The sequence below is a fragment of the Rhamphochromis longiceps genome, linkage group LG7 (genome assembly GCF_057381845.1).
Source record: "Rhamphochromis longiceps isolate RC_006_pf linkage group LG7, R_longiceps_female_GT1.1, whole genome shotgun sequence".
Taxonomy (NCBI): domain Eukaryota; kingdom Metazoa; phylum Chordata; class Actinopteri; order Cichliformes; family Cichlidae; genus Rhamphochromis; species Rhamphochromis longiceps.
This window is the reverse complement of record NC_140563.1, coordinates 45,130,569-45,143,367: the sequence shown is the minus strand read 5'-3', so window position 1 is coordinate 45,143,367 and position 12,799 is coordinate 45,130,569. Positions and strand designations below refer to the sequence as shown.

General features: G+C 40.6%; 1 protein-coding gene across 1 annotated transcript in view; it reads right to left on the bottom strand.

Annotated features, from left to right (window-relative positions):
- Nucleotides 1-641: 641 nt before the first annotated feature.
- Nucleotides 642-12,799, bottom strand: part of lrrc75bb (leucine rich repeat containing 75Bb) — a 38,183-nt gene continuing 26,025 nt past the window's right edge. The window contains exon 4 of the mRNA XM_085411272.1: nucleotides 642-1,467. Coding sequence (XP_085267398.1) covers nucleotides 855-1,467 — 613 coding nt within the window. The 3' untranslated portion in view covers nucleotides 642-854. The remainder of the gene's footprint in view (nucleotides 1,468-12,799) is intronic.

The following is a 12,799-nucleotide window of genomic DNA, read 5'->3' as shown; positions in this document are numbered from 1 at the left end:
CAAATATTCATCAACCCAAAACAATAACTGCTTATTCATTACTAAAAATCTAATTAATATTTAATATTTGTTACTCTGTCTGTGTGGCCTCAGCAGTTCCTCATGACTACTCTATCACTTTGTGTTTCAATCAAACCCCTCACTTTATGGATAACTATGAACGAATCACTAATATAGTGCCTCCAGCTGGCTCTAGTGAATAATTACCCAGTGTACAGTCTTGGATCAGGAGTGCTGATGAACGACTCATTACAGTCAACTTGTTGCTTATACTTTCCATACTCTTTCTTCTCTAAGTAAGTTAAATGTTCCTGTTTCTTAAGTGTTTCCTATGCAGGATAAAATCAAATCAAATCAAATCACTTTTATTGTCACATCACATGTGCAGAATATATAGTTACTTACATATATATCAGACCCTGACATATTCAGGCAAGGAATGGAAAAAAGAAAGGATGTGCTTAGAGAAAGTGAATTAATAACACTCCCCTCTTCCTCAGCAGCTACTGCTGATGTGCCCTCGTGGAAGGCACTTAATCCACAGCTGCTCCAGCTTCCAAGTGGGACAAGCACACAACTTCAGTAAGATGAAGCACTGGAAGCTGGATCAGTTCAGACTCCCCTGGATAAATGAAGGATAAATCAGTCCGCAAACATATTCTCACATTTAATTTCAGTAGTCAGAGCATCCAGAGGGACACACAGCACATTTACTTATTTTAAAGTTATTTTCAGAAACGTGTGGGTCACTGTAAGCATCTTCTACCACACTGACATCGGCTAACGCAGGAGGAGCAAGGTGATACAGAGGGATATGCAAGGCTGCCAGTCAAAAAGAAAGCAGCTCTGGGCGATCACCTCCCACAGAAGTGCACCGGCACATTTTTTGACATGCTTTCTTCTCCAAAGCCCCAGGCTTGAAGCTCCAGTCTGTCCTCCTCCTCCTCCTCCTCCTCTCTATCATCTTCTACTATATCTCCCTCCTCGTACAGACTAGGCTCCTCCACAGAGGTCTCCATGTTCGGGTTATAGCTACCGAAAGCCTGCGCCTCACTGTACTCGTAGATGGTGGGGAGGCTGCTGCGTAAACCGAAGCGGCGCCGCAGCGCCACGAGCAGCGGCTGCGGGATGGTGAAGATATCCACATTGTTCCCCAAGTCAATCCAGGCCAGCGTGGGGAACTTCTTGGGCTCCTTCATTACATCTGTCAGGTCTTTCAGGATGGCCGCTGTCAGACGGTTGCCATTAACAGCAAGTATGGTGAGTTTCGGCAAGCAGCTGAGGTAGGGCAGCAGCATGCGTAAGCTGTCGTCCTGCAGTTCAGTGAAGCTCAGGTCTACGGCGGACACCATGTCACTGCTGCTCTGAAGGTAGAAGGCCACGCGGTGGACATCCCGGCCGGAGAGCGGGATTCCCGACAGGTTGACAACGTCTCCCGAAAGCTTCTTTTTCAGCGTGGTCTTCAGGCTGTTTAAAAGAAAAACAAATCATTATCACGATGTTCAAAAGTTTGGTCTCCGAGGTACAAAATGGTGATTTGCTGCAGACATTAAATGTGCAAGAAAATGCTTAGTTATGCAAACACAAGTAGGTGTTACTTATTGATACAGACATTATTGATTTAAGGGCTCCATAATGTAGACTCTAAATGTTCCACTGCTGCAAAAAAGACTGCAAAAAAAGAAACAGCATTAGGCTGAGTTCAGCCCACAATAACACGCAGAAGAGAATTTGCATTTATGTTTCGTCCCGAGGCTCTCAAACAACAAATTTTGTCTCCGGTGCTGAATGTGCGGCGTAGAAAGGCGCCAGGTGTTTTCAGCTTTGAGTGTCATCTGTTTTTTTCACCTCTGTGTCACCTCCAGTTCTACTAGTAAATAAAAAATCCATAAAATAAACCCCACAGAGACAAGAAAATTAAAATATTTGTGATTAAGCAAACCGAGCAAACAAAGCAAAAGTAAACATGTTACCCTGACAAATGAGTCTCCTTGCTATGATCTGGGACTGTAGCGTCACTCCTGGGACACGGATTATTTTGAAAACAGGGATTCAGTGGAAAGTTTGGGTTTTTTGGGGGTTAGAAAAAAGAAAATCGGGCCACTTGTGTTTGAAATATTGTGAGTGACAGGTTAATAAGCCACTGGAGTTGAGATGAATGCAGTTTAGAGATGAGAGTATTCGCAGTTGAGTCTTTATGCCAGGAGCATTAGGATGCGCCACATTTTGCAGTACGCTTTATAAGAATACAGACAGTGTAAAGTTGGGCGTTAGAGGCGATGATTACCATTGGACTGACTCCCTATTAAGTTAATTTAGCCAGAAACTGGCGTTAGCTTTAAATTTAATGTATACACTTGAGAGATGCATGATTCCTCTCCACAAACTGTCAGCAAGAAGGCAAATACATGTACTTCCCTGAACTTTTCCCTGTCAGGATTTGATAAATGGCTGTTAGGATATTGTGTAGAACAGACAGGAGGATAAAAGAGTCGATGATGCACGTACAAACAGTCTCGAAAAGGCAAGACACACAAGTGATAAAAGCAACACGTCACCATCTATGTCAGTCAAACTGTGGATAACAGATGTTAGGGTGAAACCATCTGAAAGGAAACTCCTATGCAGATAGGTCCATAACTTTTTGGACAAAGACTCAATTCTTGTGGTTTTGCTTCTGTAGATTGCCACGTTGGACCAGAGCAGTCAAGATGTGATTGAAGTGCCGACATTCAGCTTTAATTTAAGGGGTTTTACAAAAGCCTCGCATTAACTGTTTACAATCTTTTTTTATAAATGTTAACATTTCAAGAATGTTTATCCAAAGTAACTGGACAAACAAACACAATTTTAAATATATAATATATGTTTTTGATAGTTGGAGGAAATGCCTTTGACTCCCTGGAGTGTAGAACCCGTGGATGTTACCAAACGCGGTTTCCTCCTGCTTGTTTGTGGGTTTCTTTAGTTTTGTCTTCAGTTTTTTAAAAACCTGCCCCACTAGGTTGAGATCAGTTTACAGACTTGGCCACTGAAGAATATCCAATTTCTTTGAATTGAGAAACTCTTGGTTTTTTTTGCACTTTGCTTTGGGTCATTATCCCTGTGCGCTGGGAAGTGCCATCTGATCGGTTTTGCAGCACTGCTTCTTCTCTCAGCACTTACATCATCCATAAAAACTAGTGACCCAGTTCCACTGGCAGTCACACATGCCCAACATTACCTCCACATGTTTGCAGTATGCATCAGTTCATCTTGGTTTCATCCAAATATATGTGCAGGCTCTATTAGGTTTTTTTCTGGCAGTCTAATCTGGCATTCTTGTTCTTGACTGTAACCAGTGGTTTGCACCTTGCACCCTCTGTGTTTACATCTCCTGATTTAGGACCCCATGCAATCTGCATGTTATAAGAATAAGAGGAAGTACAGCATCATTTATAAGAACAAGTTTGTGGCAGTAAGGACGGACCCGACCACATATTTGCACTTTGTAACACTATTCCCGGTTGCTGCTCTTTTAACTCTGGCTTCCCAGCTGCCAGCCACACATACGGCACAACAACAACAAACTCAGGTGTCAGTCTCCACTGCAGGTCACCACAAACCACACCCGCCACAACAGAATGGATACTACGGAATCTCTCCATTTAGCAGGAACACAGTGAAAGGTGAAATACTACTATCGGTAACTATCAGACTTCCAGATCTGTCATGGAATTGCTCAACAAAACATTTGCTTTATAAAAGAACTTGGTTGAATATGGATAGCTGAGCTAAAAGGAGGAAACATACATGTTAGGGCGGTACAGGAGTGTGTAGACAGAGCCTGCTGCAGAACACTGTTTTTTTTGAAGAAGTCAGAGGAAACAGATATGCCAAACAAATGGAGAATTAGTTAAAGAAAATCAACAAACAGCAGAAAAACGCTCTGTTTGAGCGACCAGAGGTTCATTCTGTTTTTGTCTTAGTCCTGTTTGCTTTTCCTCGCCCCTCTGCCTCCTCAGGCGCAGTAAAGTCAAGTCAAGTCAAGTCAAGTTTATTTATAGAGCACATTTAAAAACAACCAAGGCTGACCAAAGTGCTGTACAGTAAATACAGATAAAAATACAATAGAACACAATTTCGTAATAACACCTCGCTGATAAAAATAAAATAAAAATATATAAAACAAATAAATTAAACCTTTCTAAAAGCCAATGAAAAGAGGTGAGTTTTAAGAGCGGTTTTAAAAGTTTCTAGGCTTTTGGAGAGTCTGACGTGAGGAGGTAAACTGTTCCACAGTCTGGGTGCAGCCACAGCAAACGCCCTCTCTCCCTTTGTCTTTAATTTATACCTGGGAACATCTAAAAGCATCAGGTCGGCTGACCTCAAAGATCTCCTGGGGCGATAAGTACTAAGGAGTTCTGACAGGTAAGAAGGTGCAGTGCCATTTAAAACCTTAAAAGCCAGCAATAAGATTTTAAAATCAATCCTAAAGGCAACTGGGAGCCAGTGGAGAGAGCAGAGAACCGGAGTGATGTGTTCTCTTTTTTTTGAACCGGTCAACAGGCGAGCGGCAGCGTTCTGCACCAGTTGAAGGCGATGTAGACAGGAACGATCTAGGCCAGCATAAAGGATTATCCCTACATCTCTCTCTGCTCTCTGGTCTGTCTGGGAGCCTCATAAATTGGCAGGCTGTGCTCTTTACATCTGTCACCCTCTCTGCTCGGTTAAGGGAAAGAAGAAGATCTGTAGCACACCGGGGCTGCGATTCGCAAGATTATTGATTTGAGGAGTAGGCTATAATTCATCTCTCCCTCCCTCATATCCTCACTCCTGCTCACTGCCTCTCACTTTCTTGCTCTTTTCTATTTTCTTGGCCTCTTCGGTTTGTTTTGTTCACAGCCTCACAGTCTCTCCTGTTCTAAATCTGATCTGCTGAAGCAAACATATTCACCCCTTCATTCTCTCATTTTTGAATGGCTCCCTTCAAAAGGTTATTGAATTGCACGCACCAGGTACACCTAAACCTCTAATAATTAACAGATTAAAAGACCTAGAACAGTTTTCATATGAGAATGAAAACCGTATTTTTGGGTTATGTATTATAGGGGACATCCACAAAGTGAATCTCCTGTTCCATCACATCCTAAAAATACTGGCAGCTGCCAGCGCTACACTGCAGCCTCCTAGTAGATACATGCATGGTATAAATTTCAAAGTCCTACATCGCCTCGTTCTCCAGTTATCGCATTCACAAGATTTTCAGAAAACATGACCTCTGACCTTGAGGTCAGACTCGAACTCGTCCAATATTTTTAGTAGATACACTTATGCTATTGATTTTAAACGCCTACCTCTCCTCTTCCTCGAGTTATCGCATTCACAAACGTAGGTGTGCACGCCACTTGCCTGGCCGCCCACCCGGCGGGGTGATGACAATACCCCATCAGTCTTGTACTGCTGAGGGTAAAATGCTCAACTGGATTGATGTCTGCTGACTGTGTCATTTGATTACAGTGGCTCAATGCCATGTTCAAGAAACCAGTTTGAGATAATGACACAGCGAGTTATTGTGGTGGAAGCAGCAATCAGAAGACGGTCATCACAACACTGTGGTCATAAAAGGACGGGCATAGTCACGGACAATACTCAGGTAAGCTGTGACATTTAAACAATGCTAAGAAAGAAAATATAGCCACATCATTATACCACAACAGCGGTACCCAACCCCCGGGCCACAGACTGGTGTCGGTCCGCGAGTTGTTTGCTCTGGGCTGCGAGAGTTGAGGCTCGGGTGTGAAATTGATGGTTCTCAGGGTTTTTAACATTATTTTTTTAATTGTTTTTATCGTTAACTTGGTTTCCCTGGGTCTTTTCCCGTGTCTTATAAATAAATCTTCTTTTTTCTGGTACCGGTACTGGTTTTATTTTGTTGTATTATTCCGCAACATGTGAAAATATTGTCGGGCATAAACTGGTCCGTGGTGCAAAAAAGGTTGGGGTTGTACTACAACACATCCATGCTGTCATGTTTTTTATTTTATTTTAACCCTATCATCTGGAAATCACAGCAGAAATTGAGAGTCATCAGACCTGGCAACACCAATCTTCTTGTTCAGCCCATACAAAAGTTTTGCTGACAAGAGTGGCACCGATTGTGGTCTTCTGCTGCTGCAGGTTCAATATGCTGTGTGTTCAGAGATGCTCTTCTGCATACCCTGGTTGTAATGTTTTTTTTAGCCTTCCTATTAGCTCAAAGGAGTCTTGACATTCATCTCTTACCTCTGGCATCAACAAAGCATTTTCACCATGAGACCTGCTGCTCACAAGATATTTTCGCCTTTTTAATGCATTTTCTGTAAACTGATGGCTGTGTGTGAAAAATCCAGAATCAGCAGTTTCTAAAATACTCAAACTGGCCCGTCTGGCACCAGCAGTCTTGCAGCATTCAAAGTGATATTCATCTTTCTTCTCCATTTTGATGTTTGGTTTGAACTTCAGCAGGTTATTTTGATCTCGTCTGCATGCCTTGAGTTGCTGCCATGTGATTGGCTGATAACAGTGAACGTTAGTGAACCTAACATAATAACAACATAAAATCCTAACCAGGGCAATTGATGTGCAAGTATGTCTGACCTTCAAGAAGCTAATTTGCAGAGATTCAGTTAAACAAAGGTTTTTTTTTCAGTGCTACTTTTCATGTAATTTTTATGTTCTACCTGTACCAGTGCATGTGACACAGCACAGGAGCCTGAAAACTGTCCAAAGTCTTCTATGCTAATTTTCATTGCTTAATTTGTAATATATATTTTTTTAATTTTCCATGGTCCCCCTCTGATTCGTTCTCATTGTCCCCCTGTTACACCTAGTTTGGGGATCGCTCCTCATATTTGACGTTAGTTTCTCGGCAAATTCTGTGATCTCTTATATGTTAACAATTAAATTACTATTCAATAATTTTTTCTCAGTTTAATAATACAGAAAACAGAAAATGATGAATGAGGTTTGCACATTGCTAAGAAGCAACTTAAAAAGCAGGAGAAGTCTTCTTGGGTTAATCAACCACAGGTTTTCTGTTCCACTGTGCAGCTTCTGCTCTTTACTGTCATCTAAGTGACTATTGTTCTCTCTGACTTATTTATAGGAGGTTTTCCTCCTTCTGCTAGAACCTTTCCCTCTCACCTGTGGTGCCTTTGCATTCATGTAGAAAGAGCTATTTCATGAGACAGGCACAGTAGGTGCTGCAACTGAGTAGGTGGTGCACGGGGAGGTGGGGCTCTAATATGATTTTAATGAGACAGAGTAAAGACCCCCCCCATCCCCCAAAATGTGCTTCCTCCCAGCTCCGTGAGCTCAGTTCCACCCACGGGCTCCTTAGTTAGCTGCAGGCCCAGGGGGCATAAGTAGGATTTCTAAAGCCACAGTGTATGCAACTGTCCATCAGCATGAAAATGATAACAACATAAACAACAAAATGTCTTATTTTGCTCTTTCTGATGTGGTTGCACACTTGTAGGCAGTGGTGCGTTTCCTCTTGGACCAGCTCAGTCACAAACAACTTCAAAGGCTAGCACGTCCCCATAAATATGATGTGAACGAGAGCGTCCCCAGCTTCGGGACCAATTTAAAAGCAAATAACTGAGGAAAATCCATCTATTGACATCTTCAGGAGCAACTGATACAACAGCGCAGGAATCCAATAATGGCTGAGTCTCATGTGTCAAACTATTGGCTGCTTAAATGTGGGTTCACACAGGCTGTCTAATTGCTTTTCATATGCCGTCTTTCCTCTGGGATGTTGTTAACTTTTATCCACTGAACCAGGGTCCTTGTTGATTTGTAGTTATGTAAACCCCAGAGGTGGAGACTAAAACATCTGGGGTTTGTGACGTTAAAAATGAGTGCAGGCAAAGAGAGTGGAGTGCACAAAAAGGGTCAGAACAAATTGAAAGAATAATGACTTAATGAAACATTTTTGAGAATTCGGTTTAGGAGCTACACGAGTGATTCAGCGTGTTTCAGACTGCAATGGAGTTAGCGCTGATTAAAAAACCTACAGTGGCTTGATCTATTGCACAATCTGCTGCTGTTGAGACAGAGATTTATTCAGTCTAGGCTGCCCGGCGACTTCTGTGCCTTTTGAATACATAACAGCTGATTTTTTTTTTTTTTTTTTTTAAACAAAAATGAATAGAAAAATATTCATATTCAATTTGCAACTTTTATTTCCAGATGTAAAATATACAACTTTGGCTTTTTTCCCCATTTTCACTGAAACATTTACCAGATACATGTAGGAGTTGTAATTTTGTTCTATACATCCCCAGACAGCATTAAAGCCTCTCCATTAAGGCTCGGTCGTAGCAGGTCCATTGATTTCTGCATTCACACTCATTTTCTGTTCCCCGTTAGTCTCCACTCAGTCTAGCTGTCTCAAAAAGTTAAGTGCCCATCATTAGTCTGCAGCTTCCCTCCTTCACCAATGTACTAATCAATTTTTGCTTGAATGCAACCAAACACTTTCTCAGCACTGAACCAGGCAGAGATGGAAGGCTGAGGAGATGAACACATTTAAAAAGAGCTGATAGGGTGAGAAATGTGGGGAAAATCTTATCTGCAGACTTCATGACTCGTGGACTACATGGATCTCTTTTTATCCTGGGGAGCTAGAGCCAACCCTATCTGGGCATAGAATGAGAGGCGGGGTATTCTTGCATAGGTCACGGGTCCATCACAGGGCAAACGTAAAGAGAAAGACAATGCTTATATTCACACCTACGGCCAATTTAGACTGACCAGTTAACCTCACATGCATGTCTTTGTACTGTGGGAGGAAAGCGGAGAACCTGGGAAAAATCATTAATCTGTTTCTTGAGATGCTAACTGCATGGCTGACATCTCGATTCATCTTTTCACTCATGCAGTTGCATATAGTTTCTGTAAAGAACTATTACTGTTAAGCAGTTATTTTTTAAAATTAAAAAAGCTTGCTAACAATAATGAGATGTATGATATTAAATATGCCTCACTGTCATTATAAGTTATTAAAATGACCCCCAACTGGTCACGGCAGATGGCTGCCCCTCCCTGAGCCTGTTTCTACTGCATTTTTATTCCTGTTAAAAGGGAGTTTTGTTTCCAAGTAACTTCCTCAAGTGAGAAATTCTGACTTTAATCACAGAATTTGGGTTTTTATTTTTTCACAATGATGAAAAAAATTATAATTCTGAGGCGAAAGTCAAAATTCTGACCTCAAATAAAACAGAACAAAAAAAATCTATAAAAAACCCCTCCAAAACAAAGCAAAACTCACAAAACACAATGGAAGTGTTTTTGTGGAGACGGTAGAAATGACAAGCTAACATTTTACTGCTAATAGCAAACATGCGCTGGTTTTGTATGAATTATGCGATTTAAACACACACTACCCCTTTTCTCCCTCACAACACTGAAGAATTCTCTGCTTCTCTTAAGTTTGTTCCGGTCCCTCAGATGTTTTCTTTTTTCTATTGTGTTTTTATTCAATTTCCATTGTGTTTTGTGTGCTTTTGCAGCAATTTTTATTGTTAATTTACAAGCGTCTTCTTAAATTACAGTATATTTGACCCCTTGGGGCCACCGTAGATTTCTGACTTTTTCCCCCCTCATAATTTTAATGTGATAATTCTTACTTTTCTCACTTTTTTCTTTAATTATAAAAAACTCTTACCCTAACCTATAACCCTAACCTCTATAATCCTCTAACAGCACCTCTGAGTAGTGTTTTCATAGCGTTATTTTATTTAATTTTCTTTTGACAAATAAGGTCTTGCTGTGCAATCAATTACACTAACAGCCCATCCAAGAAGTCTCCGGTCTCTGTTATGAAATATATTAATTTCTTGGTTTGAAGCATTATTAAGCAGATATGTCTGTGTGGGCCATACAGCTGAAGTTTGTGGGTGATTTGATGGTGGCATTATCCATATTCTCTCCAGTCTCTTAAAAGCATGAAAGCTGAATACTTTATTACAAATTATAACCCATTAATAAATCATTTATATTATATAATCTGTCTCATTAGAACATGTTATTAGAAAAGGTCTGTGGTCCATTTGCACAGCTCTGACCAAGTTCAGCATGTCCATGATCACATCAGAGAGAATAACGAGCAGTATCTCAGCCAGAGGAGGAGCCAGACATTTGAAACACCCGGGGCTTAGCCCTAAAGGGTAGTATGCATGTGGGATTTTTTTTTTTTTTTTTGAGGGGGGGGAGGGGGGGTGTAGAAATGACTGAAAGATTAATAGGCTCTGTTTTGAGTTTTGTTCAAAAAAGAATGACTTCATATAGGGAAATATATATATCACACATGCAGGACACCTTAAACTAGTTTTTTAATTAAGCAGCAAGACAGAACGAAGTCGGGGCTGTATCAAGACACAGGGACTAAACCCCAATTCAACCAGACGCAGAACTGATCCAGAATTAAAACAGGACTACAACAGTTCAAAAGCAGGATTACTGAGGACTTAACCAAGACATAACCACAATCAGAACTAGATGATAGTAGCACTAAAAATCATCATAGACCTGCACTACACTTATTTATTTAATTCTACCAAAGTCCAATATTTAGATTGAGAAAAGTTTATATAATTATTTAGCCTTGTTGTGCAAACAAGCCTGCAGAACTTAATAAATATAGAATTTGAAAAATAGCAAACCTAAAAAGAAACACTAGGTACGAGATACATGAGTACCTATGATACAGTGATACTTTTAGTAAACAACCATTTGACTAACATGTGTGTCTCACCTGCTCTTGTTCATCTCTGTTCTGTCCTCATTCTCCATCTCAATCTCTGCTCCTCTCTCTCTCTCTTTGTGCTGACAATCATCAAATATACAGTTGAAACCAGATATTTACAAACTCTTCAGATCAAAACACAAACACTTTTTTAATTGTAACATCAAATCAGACTAAATGTTTATTTTTTTAGATTGATAAATATAAAAAACATATTTGTTAACTTTAAGAGTAAAGAGAGAAACTGTCTGTGTTTTTTAACTGTAAATGGCACCAAATTGTATTCAAACTGAGCCACACTTATGGAGCTCCACAATTCTTTTCCTGGTGTTTTGGTTGACATCTCTTGATGTTCCCATGTCACAGAAACAGGCTCTGTGTTTTGTCTTATATGCATCCACAGCTGTGCCACCAGTTTACTCACATGGACTCTACTAACCAATCAGAAGCTTCTTCAGCTCAGAATGGAATCGTCTGGAGTTTTCTTATTAATTAACAATAAACTTAGTGTATATGTACTCCTAAATTTAATGAAAGTGATAAAAAATAGAAGCTCTGTCTCTCTTTATTCTGACATTTAACTGATTCAAAAGATATTTCAATATTTATCTAAAACAAAAGTTTACTCTAAATTGATGTTGTACAGTAAAAATGTTTTATGTTTTCTCCCTAAAGTGTATGTAAATATCTGGTTACAAATGTGAATATCCTGCTGTGTACTGAAATCCCTCTTGTTTTGCATAGAAATATACTGAACAACATACAAAGCATAATATATAAAATAACATTTACCTGAGTTTTTCTTTGAAAGAAGCCTCTCATGTCCATTCTTATATTTCAGTACATAACTGAAACCGAATTAGTCGGGGAGGGTAAGAACTGAAAATATGAAATAAACACACGTAAGCTAAGACTCTCTAAAAAATAGCATTTGTTCGGCTTTTCATTTCGCCATTTGTTGATTCACTTGAAGAGCAAGTAACGTAATATTGGTCAAGTGATCAGTTTCATATCAATCTTTCGTGATGCACCGTCATATTTACATTATTTGTACGGTACGAATGATTTGCTTTGGTACCTGGTCAAACTTAAGCTCTCCTTAGTATGGCTGGCTCCGTCTCTCCAACAGCGCACTCACGGGCAGCAGCTGCCCCGCCCCCTCGCTCAGTCGCTTAGTGCCTGAGCTTGGATCATACCAATATCAGGGGGGGATTCACGCACAGTCGTAAATTCCCACAGTGTGCACTATGTGCTTCGAATATTGTGTGTACTTTTTGTTTTATACAGTTGTCAGCCAGGCATCTAACTATGAAAAAATTACACTCCAAAATACCCCGGGCTTCTGACAAAACAACCCGGGCTTAAGCCCCGTAAGCCACCCCCACGCTCCGCCCCTGATCTCAGCTGTGAGGAGAAACTTCTCTGAACTACAAATTTGATTTGAATTTTTTCCCGCTGAGCATGCAGAGATACACCAGATTCATTTCAGGGCAATAAAATAAAAGCACTTAAGAAACACTGGATGTGGATGCTGTACCACAGACCCGTGGCACGACCAGATCAATGTCTGCTTCATCAACGCTTTGGTCTTGACTTGTTTATACCTCAGATCGATCTGAACTGTTTTGCCTCCGGGCATTTGTATAATACATGCGTGGTAGTCTGTCTCAGTCAGGGAGGGCCTTACAAGGATCCAATGTACTGTACAAACTCATCGCTGAAAAGTGAGCTGCTAAAGGGCTGATCCTTCAGTTCTCTGCAGATGTCACTTCAGGCCTTTTGACTGCAGGCTCAACATTTTCTCCACCAGCTTGTGGAGCTTGACTCAGTTATAGCATCGGCTATGTGTCACTCTTACGCCTCAGGCTACTTTGGCCCGTGTTAATGAGGATTCTTTACAGCGACTCTAAAAATGGAGTTGAATTTGCACAACTATGCAACTGTCATACTGATACTACGGTTCCTGCAGAAAATGCACTAGGAAACATGAAAGTGGTGATTACATACACCATCCAGAGTCCTCCAGTT